The sequence below is a fragment of the Oncorhynchus tshawytscha genome, linkage group LG12 (assembly GCF_018296145.1).
Source record: "Oncorhynchus tshawytscha isolate Ot180627B linkage group LG12, Otsh_v2.0, whole genome shotgun sequence".
NCBI lineage: Eukaryota > Metazoa > Chordata > Actinopteri > Salmoniformes > Salmonidae > Oncorhynchus > Oncorhynchus tshawytscha.
The window spans coordinates 26,377,180-26,397,647 of NC_056440.1; the positions used below are offsets into that span (position 1 = coordinate 26,377,180).

Genomic DNA, 20,468 nt, shown 5'->3' on the forward strand with positions numbered 1-20,468 from the left:
CACCTCTACCCTTTTTTTAAAGGTATCTGTGACCAACAGATGCATATCTGTATTCCCAGTCTTGTGAAATCCATAGATTAGGGCCTATTTTTTTTCAATTGATTGATTTCCTTATATGAACAGTAACTCAGTAAAATCTTTGAAATTGTTGCATGTTGTGTTTATATTTTGTTCAGTATTCATTACTGATGTGCCTTGAGGCAGAATTCTTGGTCATTGTCATTTCTGTCTTGAGTAATGAGAGGAGACTCACAGGGCGCACACTGGTTTAATCAACGTCGTTTCATCGAAATGTGTAAATCTATTGTGACGTGGAATTTACATGGAAAATACATTGAATTTGAAAAAAGTCATCAAACTGTTGGTTTGAGGGTAAAATATCCACCACAGGATTATGTCATCATGGTAACTAATTTTCAACATAGACCAACCAACCTTGTACAAAATATATTGAATTTGTACCTTTGAAACAATGTCAGATCTTTAATGTTATATTGACTGGAGAAAAAACAATAGGCTGGGCAGCACCTCCTACTGGTGAGTTAATCTATCTACAGCTCTCCATTTGGTCTCCCAGGGTTTTAAACAAGCCCTGCTATGCTTTGATATTTGTTACCGACTACTACCAATGTGCTATTGTGAAGATGATTATTGAGAGATATCGTAATTGATTAACTTCTATTTATTCAGGGTAGCCTTTATAACTAAATAGATTCCCTGTTACTATCAAAGTCATTCCAAAGTGTAGGTTTAACAGAGCAAATGAAATATAACCATACTTTATAAGTCATATATCATCAATGATAGTATTTAGGCCTACAGGTGTTTGTATAGTGCCTATAGAAAGTCTACTCCCCTTCCCTATTTTTTTCAAATTTTGTTGCGTTACAAAGTGAATTTGAAATAGATTGAATTGCATTTTCTGTCATTCACATTTTTGTAAACTAATAAATATGCGGTCATGGAAAGTAATTTACAGTTTTTATGCCTTTAGTTTTCCATGTGGACCAATTTATCGGATAATTCTGAAAAGCTATCCAAGGATTGTGTTTTTAGGGAGTGATTGTCACGCCCTGGCCATAGAGAGGCTTTTTATTGTTTATTTTGGTTAGGCCAGGGTGTGACTAGGGTGGGCATTCTATGTTCTTTTTTCTATGTTTTGTATTTCTTTGTTTTTGGCCGGGTATGGTTCTCTATCAATGACAGCTGTCTGTCGTTGTCTCTGAGAACCATACTTAGGTAGCCTTTTCCCACCTGTGTTTTGTGGGTAATTATTTTTCCGTGTGTGTTTGTGTGCACCTCGGTTGCGTCACGTTCTTTGCTGTTTACCTGTTGTTTTTTGGTTATTTCAGTTTCACTTTCATTAAAAGATGTGGAACTACATGCACGCTGCGCCTTGGTTGATTTATGACAGGGAGTTTGAGGATAGCGAGCGTGACAGTGATATTGTTTTTTAAAATGTTTTTATAACCCTTATTTTACTAGGTAAGTTGACTGAGAACACATTCTTATTTAGAGCAACAACCGGGGGTATAGTTACGGGGAAAGGAGGGGGATGAAAGAGCCAATCTTTAGTGACCACAGAGAATCCGGATACCTGTTTATCATCCCGTCAAAAAGACAGCACCCACACAGGGCAATGTCGCCAATCACTGCCCCGTGGCCTTGGGAAAAAAATATAGACCCGAGGAAAGAGTGCCTCCTACTGATCCTCCAATACCACTTCCAGCAGCATCTAGTCTCCTATCCAGGGACTGACAAGGACCAACCCTGCTTAGCTTCAGAGGTAAGCTAGCAGTGGGGTAGAATACTTTCATTTTCTTCCATGCTGTTATAGTGTTCTTAACTATGAAGTTCATGTTTTGAGCTTTATCCTTTGAAAATAGACATGTAAAAAGATTCTGGGGGTGAGCATGTGGATCTTCAATATGTACCCATTGTTGCTCTTTAGTACATATCACTATATGTCGCAAGTAAAAGCCTTGGGTGGCGAGTTGATACAATCGGAAGGTTAAAACCCTCAGACTTAGGAAGATGTAAATCTTTCCTTTTATTCTAGTTTTATTTGCCCATATAAAGTCTGTTATACTAGTATACTTTCTTAAAGAATGTCTTTGGTGGAGTAATTGGTATTACTGAGAATAAGTATACAGCTTTTGGAGTCATGCCATTCTGAAGAGGTTTATTCTACCAGTTAGATTTATGGGAAGATTGTTTCATTTAATTAGGTCTGCTTTCATATTGTTGAGTAATGGGATGAAGCTATATTAAAATATTTGTTGTTTGTCGTCACTTATTAAGCATCCTAAGCCGTTGATATTTCTTGTAGTCCACTTAAAGGATTGCTCTAGATCGTTATTTTATTTTTCCTTTTGCAATTTTTCTTTTTTCACTTACATTTTATATCCTGAAAAACCTATACTGAAAGGGGGGGGGGGCATTGAGTATTCAATATTGGTCAAGTATATCAGGAGATTGTCTGCAAATAAGTTTAGTTTATATTCATGTTTACCAATACTGATACCTGTTATATTTGGGTCCTGTCTAATTCTTTCTGCAAGCGGTTCAATTGCCAGTGCAAACCGGAGTGGTGAGAGAGGACATCCGTGTCTTGTGCACCTTTCTGAAGCAATTTCATCTGAAAATGTATTACTGTATTTGTGTATATTTTTGCTTTAGGACACGAGATATTTGTATTAAATTAATTATTTCAGCTCGAAAGTTGAAAACTTCCAAAGTTTTGAATAAAAAAGGCAATTCAAGAAAGCCTTTTTGGCATCAACAGCCATTATTGATCAATCTTATTTTTTAGCACATTGTATTAAACTTAAACGTTTTTTTGTATTTGTTTGTAAATGTCTATTTTGAATAAACTCTGTTTGATTAATATGTATCAAGTCTGGGAAACTTTTGCCATTCTATTGCTTCTAAGCATTGTTATTATTTTATTAACACAATTTGTCACACCCTGATCTGTTTCACCTGTCTTGTACTTGTCTCCACCCCCCACCAGTTGTCTCCCATTTTTTCCCCCTGTTATCTCCTGTGTATTTATACCTGTGTTTTCTGTTTGTCTGTTGCCAGTTCGTCTTGTCAGGTCATACCAGCGTTTTTCACGTTTTCCTGTTCTCAAGTTTTGTTTCTAGTCTTCCCGGTTCTTACCTTTCTGCCTGTCCTGACCCTGAGCCTGCCTGCTGTTCTGTACCTGCCTGACTCTGACCTGGATTACTAACCTTTGCCCGCCCTCGACCTGCTGTTTGCCTGCTCCCTGTGTTATAATAAATACCTGAGATTCGTACTATCCGTCTCTTTTGTCTGGGTCTTATGAGCCGTGATAATTTATTACATTTATGGGTCTGTAATCAGCAGGGGACTCTCCAGATTTTTCTGGTTTTAATATAACTGAAATAACTGTTTGATACATGGAACGAGGAAAGACTGAATTGAGTGACGTGTTGTCATTTGTGTAGATAGGGGTGCTACTTTGTCCCAAAATGTTAAATAGAATTCTATTGGAAAGTTGTCCATTTCTTGGTGCTTTTCTCCACTAAATGTTTTATTAACAGTATCATGTATTTCTTTTGGGTGATGTTTTTAGGGAATGTTTTTTTGTCTGCTGATAATTGCTTCAGGGTTGTTGAGTATAAGAAGCCTGCAAGATCAGTCCCGCTGTTTAATTCTGATTTCTATAGAATTTCAGAGAAGCTTTTAAAATTGTCATTAATCGGTTAGTGTTTCTAATTAACACATCTGTTTCTTTATATTTTAAGACTATAACTGGTTTGGCGTGTTTTCGTTTTGTGAGGGCGGCAAGATGTTTACTTGCCATTAAGCAGTATGCTTTGAGTTTAACCTGTAGTTGTTGGCTCTCTTCAAAAGTAAAATATAATATTCCTGCTTAAGTTCAGAAATTGTGTTTTCTTCTTTACCTTTTAAAGAATTTTTTAATGAGATTTTTCTACGAGATTCAAATTAAATAAAAAATCACTAACTCAGATTAAACTTTTACAGAGTATAATATTATAATTCCCTAAAAAACATTTAAAATCCTCCCAAATGATATCAGAGGTCGGCTTTTTACTATCCTCTATGTCTATTTGTAATGGTAAAGTTTATTTTTTCATTTATCTATTTAATACATTTTGTGTCTTGAAGATGTGCTCTGTTCATTCTCCATATTCTGTCGCAAAATTATTTTCTATTGGTGTTATTAAGCGGAGAATGACCCGATATCACTATGTCATGGATTTCTTAAGCCACTCTCGTTTGCAACATTTGGTCTAATGATTACACCCTAGAGCAACTAGATGCAGGCAAGAGTGTGCAAGGGCGGTATTGAATGTGTCACTGTCTGTCAATGTGTCACTGTCTGTCACCTCAAATTTTTCTCTCGACCTGTGTGAACCTAGTCGTAAACTTTAATTCATAGGCAAAGTTGTAGCAACCTCATGATGGGTATAGGGACAATTTGAGTATCATGTAGTAGCCTAAACCTATCGATGTTACATTGAACTAGGTGAATGGAGTATGAATGACAGTCATCCAATATGCTGCAATAGAAAAACAGCCATGCTCATGAAAAAAAAGTGTCCTCCCTCATCTTAAACGGCATCGACTGCCACAGTGTCTGATGCCCTCCCAGTCACCCCCATCCCAATCCCGCGAATGGGGCCCCTCTCCACTCTCATCAACAACCAACAGTGAATATTAGCTATAATGACAAACTAGGAACAATAAGGACTCAACATCCCTTCCTAATCTGTCTAAAATAAAATCACAATGGTGTATAGTCAAATTCTTCCTTTCTCTCTCCAAAGATAACTGGGAGGGGGAGATGGAAGGGTTTTCTCCCCCTTTACCCCAAGCCAAGCTTGTCCCAACCTGCCATCCTTGCCCACCCAAGCCAAGCTTATCACCAACTCCCATTCTTGCCCTCCCTTACCCACCCAGGCAAAGTATATCTCAACCTCCCATCTTTTCCCATCCTCCCTTCTCTAAGGGCCTGATTCAATCAGATCCACTTGAGCTGACATCCGCATTGTGGTTGTTTTGGCAGTGTCAGAGGTGGAACTACATTAAGTGTCAAATACACAATCAGCTCAGAGTTCTGACTAGGTGGAATACAGCTATGACCGGAAGTGAGTTTTTCATAGCAGGTTAAGAGAACTCACGCAGCAAGTTAGGAGAATTAATGTAGCAGGTTAGGAGAATTAGGTTAAGGTTATGGCCAATGAAATGGGTGGAGTAAAAGGCCAGTAACACTCTGCATTACTCAGTGCCCAATGAAATGACACCATATATACATTCTACAGACTCTACAGAGTATTCCCTACAATACCTTTTTACTGCGGCACATGGAATAATTTTTGCTCTATAAGCCAATATCTATTTCATATACAATTATTTGCATTTGGGGCATTTATTTGCAAATGTCACTTAAAAATGAACAAATGTGAATCATTGTGAATGTTTAGACAATTATTTTTCATATAACATGAATAACTACAGATTATTGACACTTTCTACTATTAGGAAGGGATAAAAACGTACATGGTTACCTGGAGGAAAATGCGGGAGGGCCATACTTTTTCAATTACAGTCAAGGGGAGGGTTAAGTACACTTACATGACCAAAAGTATGTGGACACCTGCTCGTTGCACATCTCATTCCAAAATCATGGGCATTGATATAAAGTTGGTCCCCCCTTTGCTGCTATAATAGCCTCCACTCATCTAGGAAGGCTTTCCACTAGATGTTGGAACATTACTGCAGGGACTTGATTCCATTCAGCCAAAATAGCATTAGTGTGGTTGGGCACTGATGTTGGGTGATTAGGTCTGGCTCAAAGTCGGAGTTCCAATTCATCCCAAAGATGTTCGATGTGGTTGAGGTCAGGGCTCTGTGTGGGCCAGTCAAGTTCTTCCACACCGATTTCGACAAACCATTTCTGTATGGACCTCACTTCGTGCACAGGGGCATTGTCATGTTGAAACAGGAAATGGCCTTCCCCAAACTGTTGCCACAAGGTTGGAAGCACAGAATTGTCTACAATGTCATTGTACGCTGTAGTGTTAACATTTCCCTTCATTGGATCTAACGGGCTTAGCCCGAACCATGAGAAACAGACCCAACTATTGTTCCAGGTAGCGTTCTCCTGGCATCCGCCAAACCCAAATTCGTCCATCGGACAGCCACATCACTCCAGAGAACGTGTTTCCACTGCTCCAGAGTCCAATGGCAACGAACTTTACACCACTCCAGCCGATGCTTGGCATTGTGCATGGGAATCTGCGGCTGCTCGGCCATGGAAAGCCATTTCATGAAGGCCCTGAGGAACAGTTATTGTGCTGAAGTTGCTTCCAGAGGCAGTTTGGAACTTGGTAGTGAGTGCTGCAACCAAGGACAGACATTGTTTTGCGCTGAGCCTTTGTTGCTCCTAGATTTTTCCACTTCACAATAACAGCACTTACAGTTGACCGGGGCAGCTCTAGCAGGGCAGAAATTTAACTAACTTGTTGGAAAGGTGGCATCCTATGAAGGTGCCATGTTGAAAGTCACTGAGCTCTTCAGTAAGGACATTCTACTGCAAATGTTTTTTCCATGGAGATTGCAATGCTGTGTATTCGATTTTATACACGTGTCAGCAACGGTGTGGCTAAAATAGAGGAATCCACTCATTTGAAGGGGTGCCTACATACTTTTGTATATAGATGTATTTTTTAAATCGAGTCCAGAGGAGGGTAATGTAATTTGTAGTTGATTAAATTTAAATATTTATCATTTTTTTACGAGTTGCTTAGTAGGCTATATCGATTTGTGCCATCTCTTATTCTCCACTGGGCATGCAATATCAAGTGCGCATTTAGGCTGGTCTTTAGCGTGGTCTCAAATTAAATTATCCATAACTCATAGGCTACGAAGTGCGTGCTATGAGAAGCACAGAGCAGAAGTTATATTTCTAAGATGGGATGTTGATCAAAAACTTTTTTGTCTGCTGCTTAACCAATTGTTGTGCCGTGTAGGGCTACGGTGGCAGTTCAGGAGGAGAGTCAAAGGTTTCTTCCAAAAATAATTGTTGATTAGGTCTAGCCCAAAATAATGCATTGTCCTGCGTGCGGACGAGCCTATAGCTTATGTTCTGTTCAATTTGAGAAGGAGAGCGCGAAGATGAGGAGGAACGGAGGACAAATTTGATAGCTTGCTACTACTATAAATGATATTACTAAAACCAATATGCTTCTTGCCCATGATGTATTTATTGAAGTTATTGGCCTAACAATAAACCAGATTCGAGTAATTTACATTGTGGTGCTGAAATGTGAAGCAGCAGCTGCGGCAAAATCAATCGAAATGGACAGCTCATGGTGCTGAAAGTAGGCAAAATCAAGTAGACATAATTCATTTCAATTTCTTTCTTTTAAATAGCCTACATCTGTGTCAGTGAAGAGTTGTTAAGTTCAAACCAAGACTCAAATTGAGGGGGGATGAGAGGGTATGCCACAGGTCTATATTTTATTAAAGAAAATGGCAAAAAGCACAGACCTAGTTTAAGATTTTGAAGAAAATAAAACGGATCCGATTTTATAAAGTGATCTATAACAGCGCTTTATGCTGTAAAATAAGTGACTCAGACGCATATGGGGATATCATTGTTTCGTTTCTTTGACATTCAGAGGCTGACTTTGCTTGGGAAGTAATCTAATTATGTCACTACCAATTAGCCTAATTAAGCTATTGACTTTATGTACAATAGATAATGTTTCAACCCAGACAGCTTTTAGGGAAACACTTGCCATGGACTTTGTTTGTATTATTATCAACAACAAAACATTCAGGCGTTCAAATAAAATGTTATTTGTCACATTCACATGGTTAGCAGATGTTAATGCGAGTGTAGCGAAATGCTTGTGCTTCTAGTTCCGACAATGCAGTAATATCTAACAAGTAATCTAACAAATTCACAACAACTACCTTATACACACAAATGTAAGGGATGAATAAGAATATGTACATATAAATATATGGATGAGCGATGGCCGTAGATGGTATAGAGCAGTATATACATATGAGATGAGTGATGTAGGATATATAAACATTATTAAAGTTTCGTTATTTAAAGTGACTAATGATAGGGAGGGTTTTGGTCAAATATATTTTGCTTAAGGGAGGTCCATCCATTTTCATTTCAGAGAGGTCAGATTTCTCTACATGAAACCCTTATTATTAATAATGTTCACTACTTCACACCGGGGACTTTTAATTTGAGCATTTCAGAAATTCCGTGAACCGGAAGTACTTTTTTTTAGTGTTGCTGACGAGACGCAGCTTGCATAAATTAGTATTTGGAGATTATTTGAAAATATTTCATATTTAGTTTGACTTTGGATGCGAAACTTAGTCGATGGTGGTGCCAATACAATGCTTAAGTGTCATGGTTTACATAACTCCACCAACTGTCGTCAATCTGGTGCTTTTCGTTAATGGAAAGCACTCTTAACTAATTTAGTGGAGTTAACGTTAGTTACCTGGAAAGTTAGTTATCCAGTTAGCTAACTAGCTAGCTAAATGTGACAGTATGCTAACGTTATCTGAAGATGATAGCTAGCTAAAAGACAGAAGCTAGCTAACTAGGTATGGCGTGTATATTTTGACCATAGCGTTAGCCAGTAACTAAGGCTAGCCTAGCTAGAAGGAATTATCAGACACTAACTAACGGTAGCTAGCTGGGACTTTTTGTAGTTTTACTAGTTAACTAAATTGTTTTCCTCTGTGGATTTGATCTACGGCCGAGAGAATGGAGGATACCGATGATGACGTGCCCCTCATCCTGACCTGGGATGATGCGAACAGCGGTCTGTTGAGTGAGGAGACAGAGAGGGGAGACGAGAGTAAGTTTTTGTTGACATCCCCATTTTACTGCGTAGGTAGCTAGCAAGGATAGCTGACCCATCTAGCTTGATAACAAGAGTGGCTGCAGCCAATGACATTGAAATTGCATTTAACACAGCCTCTTCATAATGGGTTTCATACTTTTTAGGTTTTGTCTTTGATCGGTTTGTAATTTTTGTGGAGTCATCATAATGATGCTCATTAGCTAACTTGCGTACTTTTCCGTTAGGACATCTAATTCTATTCTATTCTTTCTAATGTTCCGCATAGATCAGATTAGGCCTGCAGAAAAAACGTGAGTTTATTGTCTTGGTGACCTGCCCTGTTTGGGGTTTGTTTGTTGTTTATTGACTGAACTCAACTATCATGATGACTCAATAAGTGTTTACAAATGTCCTGAACTTCAATAACTTTTTATTACTTAATTATTCTTTGTTGGTCTAGTAGTTTATGATGAGTAGGTTATGAGTGAATGAGGTACTATGGAAGTCTGATTTTAAATTACTCAAACTAGAAAGAACAGCTTTTAGGAATTCATGTTAAGATTTTCTGCATTTCTCTAAATGCTGCAATAAAAAAACAGGCTATATAATCTGTTCAAGAGATGTATCAATTGATCACGTGATACTTTTTCTTATGACCACACCAAACCATTTCTGCAAAGAACCACTGCCAAATGAATCTAATGTGGAAAAATGAATGAACAAAGGAGTACAGAAACAAATGTATCTTCTACTTTAACAGGCACTGTAGTTGAAGATAAGAGGGTGTAACCCTTCCATAAAGACTCACCAGAGGGGCAGCTCCTCTGCAGGCTGACGATAGGGTTTGGCTGAGGGAGGTTTTGTTGTTAGCGGGTATGGTAGTTGGGGAGCGCTGGCTCACTGCTCTTTCGCTTTAAATTAAAAGAAAGAGGTCTCCCCATAACCCAGAGATCACGTGTGTGTCGTGTGTCTCCACTTCAGTAATCCTGTAGCCTTTGTACCTCTCACACACTGCAAACTGCCTCTCACATACATGCTGGAAACTGCAGCCTCAGCAGAGAAGCAGATACCTCTGTGAGTGGCCCCCTGCGCCACGCTGCCCCCCGAAGCACACGCAGGGCAGTGTGTGTCTTTCTAAGCCCCCTGGCCCTCTGTGTGTGTGTGTGTGTGTGTGTGTGAGCTCTCGGTTTCCCCTCCTTTGGAAGTGGACAGGAAAAGTACGGGTGTTTTTCCAGGATATCTGGAGCGGGCAGAGCAGTGACTTCCCTGAGGCCTGGGAGAAGAAGGGGAGGCAAAGATTGTTCCACAGGTGGTGGAGAGCAGGTCACAGCAAAGGAAGGCCTGCTCTAAAACACAAAGCCTGGAGCAGACCTTCACTCAGGCTCTGGCTCACGACAGGACATGATTCAGCTGCTGACTTTGTTCTTGTGATTTAGGCCGCTTGGAGGAGCCACCATGGAGGAAAGAGGATTTCTGTAGTATTTTCCTGTTAGCCCGGAGGACTGACCAGGACTACCCTGTGTGTGTTTGTATGGGCCTGGGGATCCATAGGCAGTGAGTTGTTGACAGGAGCTCCAACATTTTATTTTGTCTGAAAAACAAATGAGTGGCTGGGACTTTACCCACAGACACAGTGCTGTCAGGACAACAGCAGATTCTAGGCCACTTCAGAAGAAAACAGGAGCCTCACCTAGGATTATCACTAAACTGGAGTCTGATCTCTACACAGCAGCAGACTGAGCTCAGAACACGCTAATGTCAGAGCACCAGCAGAGGCCTCCATGTGCAGGATCCGGCTGACTGATTGACTGGCACTCAGATCCAGTGATCACAGATGTCTGTCTGTAATTCCTAAGGAGAGGACGGAGACGCATCTACTAAGATTTTATTTTTACTGCTTGATTTTATGAGGAACTTTTGAAAATCTGTTTTATAGATAAGTATTTTAATGGTCAGTGGTGAACTGGATGTATATTATCTTTAGCAAGTATGACTTAGTTGGATTAAAAGATGAGTTGGGTTGATTTAAGGATTATATCTATCATGGTGTCAGAGACTGAAGTCATATTGTAAGTACTTAGGGTAAGTTGAAGACCATAGCTTAGTTTCCCCTCAGCCTGCTAAGGCTCCATACAGCCAGACCAGACATCACACTGATCTAACTAGGATGTTCTTCAGTCTGGTGTCTCTCACCATCAGGAGGTGACCTCACTTCCTGTCTAGAACTTGAAGGACATGCAGTAGCATGTTAGCCCCTGAGTGTCCTTGGAGGTGTGTGAACGCTGGACCTGTGGACTGTGAATGACACACACACACACACACACACACGTTCAATAGGGGGCCACGTTCAAACACACATACCTGAACAAACACTCACAGTCCTGGACCACTGGAGGCCATTAGAGCCATGGAGTGTTCGTCCGTGCTGGTGGAGACTGCTGGTATCCATGACAACAATGTAGCGTTGACCCTGGAGGAGAGTCCAGCCCTCATCTCCTCATTCTGCAACGAGCTAGACTGCATGGGTGGGTGTGTGTCTGTGTACACATTTCACTATACTTGTGAGTACCAGAATCCCTCACAAGAATACTAAATCAACTCAAATTCAGTGAAGTGAGGACATTTTGCCAGTTCCCACTTGGCTATTCTAGGTTAGCGTTAGGGAAAATAGGATTTTCAATGGGAATCAATTCTTAGTCCCCGAAAAGTATGTGTGGGGGGAATATGTTGTGAAAATGCAGTACAGTGAACGAAACCACTAAATGACTCTGTCAGGTTTTGGAGGCTCTTTACAAATTTTTATTAATGTTGTTTTTTTTCTACTGTGTAGATGGAGGAGGGGGGTATGACATCGTGAATAACCAGGTGATACCAACACCAGGGCCACCACCAAACTACAGATCACACAATGCCTCACTTCAACAAAGCTGGGAGATGAACTACCAGGAAGCAGCGATCTATCTACAGGTACCCCCCCACGCACACACATGGTAGTTACTTGGTATTTTCTTACATTTCGATAGTAATGATTAGCTACGTTATAATATTACGGCGTAGTTATACACGCACTGGACAGTTTATTAGATGCACACATCTTGTACCGGGAACCCCGTTTGCCTCCAGAACAGCCTAAATTCTTTGGGGCATAATATGTACAGTACCAGTCAAAATTTGGACACACTTACTCATTCTAGCATTTTTCATTATTTGTACTATTTTCTATGTTGTAGAATAATAGTGAAGACAACTATTATATAACACATGGAATCATATGGTAACCAAAAAAGTGTTAAACGAAACTGGCTCTCATGAGGACCGCCACAGGAAAGGAAAAACCAGAGATGCCTGTGTTGCAGAGGATAAGTTCATTATGGATACCAGCCTCAGAAATTGCAGTCCAAATAAATGCTTCAGAGAGCAAATAACAGACACATCTCAACATCAACTGTTTAGAAGAGACTGCATGAATCAAGCCTTCATGATAAATGCTGAAAAGAAACCACTACTAAAGGACACCAATAAGAAGAGACTTGCTTGGGCCAAGAAACACGAGCAATGGACATTAGACCGGTGGAAATCTGTCCTTTGGTCTGGTGAGTTCAAATTTGAGATTTTTGGTTCCAACTGCCGTGTCTTTGTGAGACGCAGAGTAGGTGAACGTATGATCTCTGCATGTTTAGTTCCTACTGTGAAGCATGGAGGAGGAGGAGTGGTGCGGGGGTGCTTGGCTGGTGACGCTGTAAGTGATTCATTTAGAATTCAAGGCACACTTAACCAGCATGGCTACCACAGCATTCTGCAGCGATACTCCATCCCATCTGGTTTGCGCTTAGTGGGACTATCATTTGTTTTTCAACAGGACAATGACCCAACACACCTCCAGGCTGTTTAAGTGCTACTTGACCAAGAAGGAGAGTGATGGAGTGCTGCATAAAATGACCTGGCTTCCACAATCACCCAACCTCAACCCAATTGAGATGGTTTGGGATGAGTTGGACCGCAGAGTGAAGGAAAAGCAGCCAACTGTAACGATGTGCGCTGAGAGTCAGGAAGCAAGTTCAGGGAGTGAGTGTTTTTAATAAATAAACACAACATAATACAAAAATAAGAAACACGAACAACGCACAGAACAGAAACAATAATGCCTGGGGAAAGAACCAAAGGGAGTGACATATATTTGGTGAGGGTAATCAGGAAAGTGGAGTCCAGGTGAGTCTGACGCACAGGTGCACGTAACGATGGTGACAGGTGTGCACCATAACGAGCAGCCTGGTGACCTAGAGGCGGGAGAGGGAGCACACGTGACACCAACAAGTGCTCAGCATATGTGGGAACTCCTTCAAGACTGTTGGAAAAGCATTCAAGGAGAAGTTGGTTGAGAGAATGCCAAGAGTGTGCAAAACTCAAGGCAAAGGGTGGCTACTTTGAAGAATCTCAAATATAAAATGTATTTAGATTTGTTTAACACTTTTTTGGTTACTACATGAATCCATGTGTTATTTCATAGTTTTGATGTAGAAAATTGTACAAATAAAGAAAAACCCTTGAATGAGTAGGTGTGTCCAAAAGTTTGACTGGTACTGTACATGTAGGTAGAGGTAAAGTGACTATGCATGGATAATAAACAGAGAGTAGCAGCAGTGTAAAAATGAGGGCGGGGGAGAAATGCAAATAGTTCGGGTCATTTGATTAGCTGTTCAGGAGTCTTATGGCTTGGGGGTTGAAGCTGTTAAGAAGCCTTTTGGACCTAGACTTGGCACTCCAGAACTGCTTGCCGTGCGGAAGCAGAGAGAACATTCTATGACTAGGGTGGCTGGAGTCTTTGGCAATTGTTTGGGGCCTTCCTCTGACACTGCCTGGTATAGAGGTCCTGGATGGCAGGAAGCTTTGCCCCAGTGATGTACTGGGCTGTACACACTACCCTCTGTAGTGCCTTGGGTCGGAGGCTGAGCAGTTGCCATACCAGGCGGTGATGCAACCAGTCAGGATGCTCTCGATGGTGCAGCTGTATAACGTTTTGAGGACCCATGCCAAATCTTTTCAGTCTCCTGAGGGGGAATAGGTGTTGTCGTGCTTTCTTCACAACTGTCGTGGTGTGTTTGGACCATGATAGTTTGTTTAATGATGTGGACACCAAGGAACTTGACGCTCTCAACCTGCTCCATTACAGCCCTGTCGATGAGAATGGGGGCGTGCTCAGTCCTCCTTTTCCTGTAGTCCACAATAATCTCATTTGTCTCGATCCCATTGAGGGAGAGGTTGTTATCCTGGTACCACACTGCCAGGTCTCTGACCTCCCTATAGGCTGTCTCATCGTTATTGGTGATCAGGCTGTTGTCTCGTCGGCAAACTTAAGGATGGTGTTGGAGTTGTGCTTGGTCATGCAGTCATGGGTGAACAGGGAGACAGGAGGGGACTGAGCACGCAGCCCTGAGGGACCCCATGTTGAGGATCAACGTGGCAAATCTGTTACCTACCCTTACCACCTGGGGGCGGCCTGTCAGGAAGTCCAGGATCCAGTTGCAGAGGGAGGTGTTTCGTCCCAGGGTCCTTAGCTTAGTGATGAGCTTTGAGGGCACTATGTTGTTGAACGCTGAGCTCTAGTCAAGGAATAGCATTCTCACGTAAGTGTTCTTTTTGTCCAGGTGGGAAAGTGTAGTGTTGGGTGCAAAAGAGATTGCATCATCTCTGGATCTATTGAGGCGGTACGCAAAATGGAGTTGGTCTAGGGTTTCTGGGATAATGGTGTTGATGTGAACCATGACCAGCCTTTCAATGACCAGTGATCCATTTTTATACCTAATCAACTGGCATGGGTGTAATTTGTCCATAACCTCTAACCAGTGGCGTATTTGGTATGTACATCTTGGTGGTGGAGGGCGCAATGCATGCCAGCAAAGCCACAACACTAAACAATACATTAACTGCACTATAACGGTGACAAACACTGCCTACATAAAGCTGTCCCAGCATCAGTCCCAACATCTTACCACTGCTACACCTGGCTATCAGCGGAGCCTTGTCTGGCAGCGAAACAGTTCATTCAGCCTCATTTACTGCCTTTAAAAAAAAACATGGCTCATATGGCTGATTTTCTTAAACAAATGTGGTTTGTAATGACAATTGTGATGTACAAACTATGGTATAAGGGGACAACAAGTGGATAAATAGACCAAATTATTAGGGTGGGGCACATGGGCTACTAACATCTTACTACACAACATACACTTAGTATTACTTTCTTAGCTACAGTATATATATCTCCCTTTGATATTACATCATTTATGCAGCAGCATACAATACATATTTGGACTCACCTTGTTGTGCTGTGCTCACTTGAACAGGAAGGTGGCGCGGCAGTCTTTCATGGGCAAATTTTGTCATCAAAGTCTGTCATTCTCTGGATTTATGGTGCTTTCAAAACAACTGGGAACAAATCATGATGACTTCATTGATCTTCAGGTCGTAGCTCTAGGAAGAGGCCGGATTTACAATTCAGAGTTGGATGACCGTTCAAAATGTATTTTCCCTGTCAGAGCTTGTTTATTCCTGACTTCCAAGTTGTCTTGAGTAGGGATGCACCGATATGACATTTCTGGCCGATACCAATATTTTGGGAGTCCCATAGGGCGGCACACAATTGGCCCAGTGTCGTCCGGGTTTGTCCGGGGTAGGCCGTCATTGTAAATTGGAATATGTTCTTAACTGACTTGCCTAGTGAAATAAAGGTTACACATGAACACCACACTGACCAACAAGTTATTTAGTTGGCATATCCGTATGTCCCCATTACCAGTAAAACATAATCAGAACCTATTTCTTTCACTTACTTGCTGTGCTGTTTCGTTGTTCATTTGTTCAGTTTCATTCAACCAGAATTTCATCATACATGTCAAGCAGTGAAGTTTCAGCTCTGTCTGTCCGTGGCCTCATTGATCATGGGTCCTCTTCCTCACTGCCCACTGTCACTGTGTCCATTTCCATCTTGTCCAGCTGTGTCTGTAACATTTCATGTAAACCCTGTTTCTTGTCTGCATCGAAGTAGCGGTCCTTGTACCTAGCATCAAGCATAGTGGCGACACAGTAAAGAGGCTCAGAGAGAATGCCACCAAATTGCTTGTTCACAGCCTTGTGTACTTTTGTAAGTTTTAACCCCACGGACTGTCAGCAATTTTGTTTCGCAGGCGTTTCAATGCCATGACGGAGAGTATCACGTCTGCTGCAGACGCAGTTGATTAGCTTATTTCTCTATTCAGTTTGCAAGTTTCAAACATGTTCTCAAATGCCATTGAAATGGCAGCAGTGATATGAGAACCAACACATTCTTGAGCATGCAATACGGCTTTCCTCAGTATGAAATCCTCGTCAACTCACTGTGCTGTCAGACTCTGCATGCTCATGGGGCCGACATCGCTGGTCCAAATGTCAGTTGTGACGGCCATGGCAAGTAGCATAATGAATTCCATTATCTTGGCGTTAATAGATTTTTGTTCCGAGTTAAGTTTTGAGCGCGGCACAAATCCTGCTTCATTGACAGCATGGCCAATGTTGAATATTTATCATCTTAAACTTGGAAAAGAGACCCTTAATCCCAGATTTGGGACCACACAGCACTCCACTGAATAGCAAGCTAGTGATTGCTTTGCAATGCTTGCCGTTAACGTTAGCCACTGTCGATGATTCCTTCCAAACCACTCATTGTTGAATTTGCGATTTTCAACTTGTTGAGTAATGTTTATGTCCAATGGCAGATGAGCACCGATACGTTTTATCTATCATTTCTCTTCATTATTTATCTTTATATCCTTTAAGGATTAAAATGGATTTTCTAGTAGATTGTCGACATGATTCATGATGATGACTGCTGGCTAAGAATTTGAAAGTATGATCAGTCCAATCAAAGCTACTGTAGATATAATGTGATTTTACATTATTTTATCTGTGGGCAATGACCTTGAGCCTTCATGGATGGTCACTTCTAATGTAACTCTATGGCAGCACCCAAGGGGCTAGAATTTTCCAGCTCTCCCCTTAGACTTGGCGGTGAGCAAGTGTCCCCATGACTGACAGAACACTGAGCCAATCACGGCGCAATGCTCCATATTTTCTGCTGACTTCACTGAGCTAGGCTGAAACACCTGCATTTTGGAGCTGCCTTACTGAAGAAAATAAAAAAGAGACCATGTTTGTATGCAGCTTGATCAACTCAATGAGATATATATATATATATATATATATATATATATATATATATATATACACTGCTCAAAAAAATAAAGGGAACACTTAAACAACACAATGTATTTCCAAGTCAATCACACTGTCCACTTAGGAAGCAACACTGATTGACAATAAATTTCACATGTTGTGCAAATGGAATAGACAACAGGTGGAAATTATAGGAAATTAGCAAGACACCCCTAATAAAGGAGTGGTTCTGCAGGTGGTGACCACAGACCACTTCTCAGTTCCTATGCTTCCTGGCTTATGTTTTTGTCACTTTTGAATGCTGGCGGTGCTTTCACTCTGGTGGTAGCATGAGACGGAGTCTACAACCCACAAGTGGCTCAGGTAGTGCAGCTCATCCAGGATGGCACATCAATGCGAGCTGTGGCAAGAAAGTTTGCTGTGTCTGTCAGCGTAGTGTCCAGAGCATGGAGGCGCTACCAGGAGACAGGCCAGTACATCAGGAGACGTGGAGGAGGCCGTAGGAGGGCAACAACCCAGCAGCAGGACAGCTACCTCCACCTTTGTGCAAGGAGGAGCAGGAGGAGCACTGCCAGAGCCCTGCAAAATGACCTCCAGCAGGCCACAAATGTGCATGTGTCTGCTCAAACGGTCAGAAACAGACTCCATGAGGGTGGTATGAGGGCCCGACGTCCACAGGTGGGGGTTGTGCTTACAGCCCAACACCGTGCAGGACGTTTGGCATTTGCCAGAGAACACCCAGATTGGCAAATTCGCCACTGGCACCCTGTGCTCTTCACAGATGGAAGCAGGTTCACACTGAGCACATGTGACAGACGTGACAGTCTGGAGACTCCGTGGAGAACGTTCTGCTGCCTGCAACATCCTCCAGCATGACCGGTTTGGCGGTGGGTCAGTCATGGTGTGGGGTGGCATTTCTTTGGGGGGCCCGCACAGCCCTCCATGTGCTCGCCAGAGGTAGCCTGACTGCCATTAGGTACCGAGATGAGATCCTCAGACCCCTTGTGAGACCATATGCTGGTGCGGTTGGCCCTGGGTTCCTCCTAATGCAAGACAATGCTAGACCTCATGTGGCTGGAGTGTGTCAGCAGTTCCTGCAAGAGAAAGGCATTGATGCTATGGACTGGCCCGCCTGTTCCCCAGACCTGAATCCAATTGAGCACATCATGTCTCGCTCCATCCACCAATGCCACGTTGCACCACAGACTGTCCAGGAGTTGGCTGATGCTTTAGTCCAGGTCTGGGAGGAAATCCCTCAGGAGACCATCCGCCACCTCATCAGGAGCATGCCCAGGCATTGTAGGGAGGTCATACAGGCATGTGGAGGCCACACACACTACTGAGCCTCATTTTGACTTGTTTTAAGGACATTACATCAAAGTTGGATCAGCCTGTAGTGTGGTTTTCCACTTTAATTTTGAGTGTGACTCCAAATCCAGACCTCCGTGGGTTGATACATTTGATTTCCATTGAACGTTTTTGTGTGATTTGTCAGCACATTCAACTATGTAAAGAAAAAAGTATTTAATAAGAATATTTCATTCATTCAGATCTAGGATGTGTTATTTTAGTGTTCCCTTCATTTTTTTGAACAGTGTGTGTGTGTGTGTGTGTGTGTGTGTGTATATATATATATATTTTTTTTTACATTGTTTGCAAACTGATATGTGACACGTATTAATGCAAAACAGGCAAGCCCCCCCCCCAACAACAACAAATATTTTTATTTTGTATTTATTGCAAACAATGTGGGGGTAAAAACAGGTGTAACTCTGCCCCACCTGCCCTACACCGCCTCTAACTACCTTAGAGGCAGTGTAGGGCAGGTGGCTGACTGTAAGAAAGCCTAGCTATGGAGGGACTAATCAGCATCATGTGACAGGTAGATCATGAGTTTAAGTGCTAATCGTTGTACCTTTTTTTGGTAGCTACAGGTATAGCTCAGGTGAATGGTAGAGAACTGTAGAACAAATGTATAATATTTTCACATTTGTGTTATCAAACAAAATTCAGATGTACATTTGTGTGTGTGTGTGTTGTCAATAGGAAGGAGAGAACAATGATAAGTTCTTTACACACCCTCGGAACCCCAAGGCGCTGGCAGCGTACCTATTTGCTCACAACCACCTGTTCTACATGATGGAGCTGCTAACAGGAGTCCTACTGATGGTCCTGTCACTCTGTGAGGCTCCTGCTGTACCATCACTACGCCTGGATGTTTACGTGCGTACACACATACTGACACATGTCTACATCACTCTGGAGCTGCTGGGTTAGAGGTTAACTTCTTATGGTATAGGGGACGCTTGTGTCCCACTTGGGGGAAAAAACAGGGAAAATGCAGCGCGGCAAATTCAAATAATGATATAAAATCAAACATTCATTAAATCACACATGTAAGATACTCAATTAAAGCTACACTCGTTGTGAATCCAGCCAACATGTCAGATTTTAAATGTCAATGTTAATGTCAAAGAGGGTAGCATATTTCAGAACGCACAAAACGCTGAAATAAAATATAAAACATGCATTACCTTTGACGAGCTTCTTTTGTTGGCACTCCAATATGTCCCATAAACATCACAATTGGTCCTTTTTTTCAATTAATTCCGTCCATATATACCCAAAATGTCCATTCATAAAGCGCGTTTGATCCAGATTAAAAACAGCTTACAAAAACACGTCACTACAAAACATTTCAAAAGTTGCCTATAAACTTTGCCAAAATATTTCAAACTACTTTTGTAATACAACTAGGTATTTTTAAACGTTAATTATCAATCAAATTGTAGACGGGGCAATCTGTATTCAATACAGCAAGTAAACAAACCATGCTCCTTTTTACGTCTTGCGCAACTCTCAATAGTGTAACGTTGTTCCAGGATGTGCTGCTTCTTCGTTGCACAAATGAATAACCTCAACCAAATTCCAAAGACTGGTGACATCCAGTGGAAGTGGTAGGAACTGAAAAATGGTTCCTATCAAATATCCCTTGGCAAAGACAACTGAGTCAGATGCAAAAAAAATAAAACAATTCTGAACAGTTAGTCCTCAGGGTTTTGCCTGCTACATAAGTTCTGTTATACTCAGACATGATTCAAACAGTTTTAGAAACTTCAGTGTTTTCTATCCACATCTACTAATAATATGCATATCTTATATTCCTGGCATGAGTAGCAGGAAGTTGAAATTGGGCACACTATTTATCCAAAAGTGAAAATGCTGCCCCCTATACCTTAAAAGGTTAAAGGTTGTATTTTGTTTCTATAGGTCCATGCCACTCTGGAGTTACTGGCTCTGGTTATGGTGGCGTTTGAACTGTGTATGAAGCTGCGCTGGCTCGGCTTCCACACATTCATCAGACACAAGAGGACCATGGTGAAGGTA

General features: G+C 41.6%; 2 protein-coding genes across 5 annotated transcripts in view; one reads left to right on the forward strand and one right to left on the reverse strand.

The window, feature by feature from the left end:
• Positions 1-9,951, reverse strand: part of iqcd (IQ motif containing D) — a 27,970-nt gene extending 18,019 nt beyond the window's left edge. The window contains exon 1 of the mRNA XM_024438598.2: positions 9,682-9,951. The gene's annotated coding sequence lies outside the window, so the exon portion shown is untranslated. The remainder of the gene's footprint in view (positions 1-9,681) is intronic.
• tpcn1 (two pore segment channel 1) overlaps positions 8,287-20,468 on the forward strand; it is a 24,548-nt gene continuing 12,366 nt past the window's right edge. The window contains exons 1-5 of one of the 4 annotated variants that reach the window (XM_042331512.1): positions 8,287-8,888; positions 10,310-11,398; positions 11,704-11,840; positions 19,128-19,304; positions 20,352-20,465. In XM_042331512.1, the coding sequence (XP_042187446.1) occupies positions 11,281-11,398; positions 11,704-11,840; positions 19,128-19,304; positions 20,352-20,465 (546 nt within the window). In that variant the 5' untranslated portion in view covers positions 8,287-8,888; positions 10,310-11,280. The remainder of the gene's footprint in view (positions 8,889-10,309; positions 11,399-11,703; positions 11,841-19,127; positions 19,305-20,351; positions 20,466-20,468) is intronic. The other 3 variants (XM_024438596.2, XM_024438594.2, XM_024438595.2) reach the window with 3 other exon arrangements.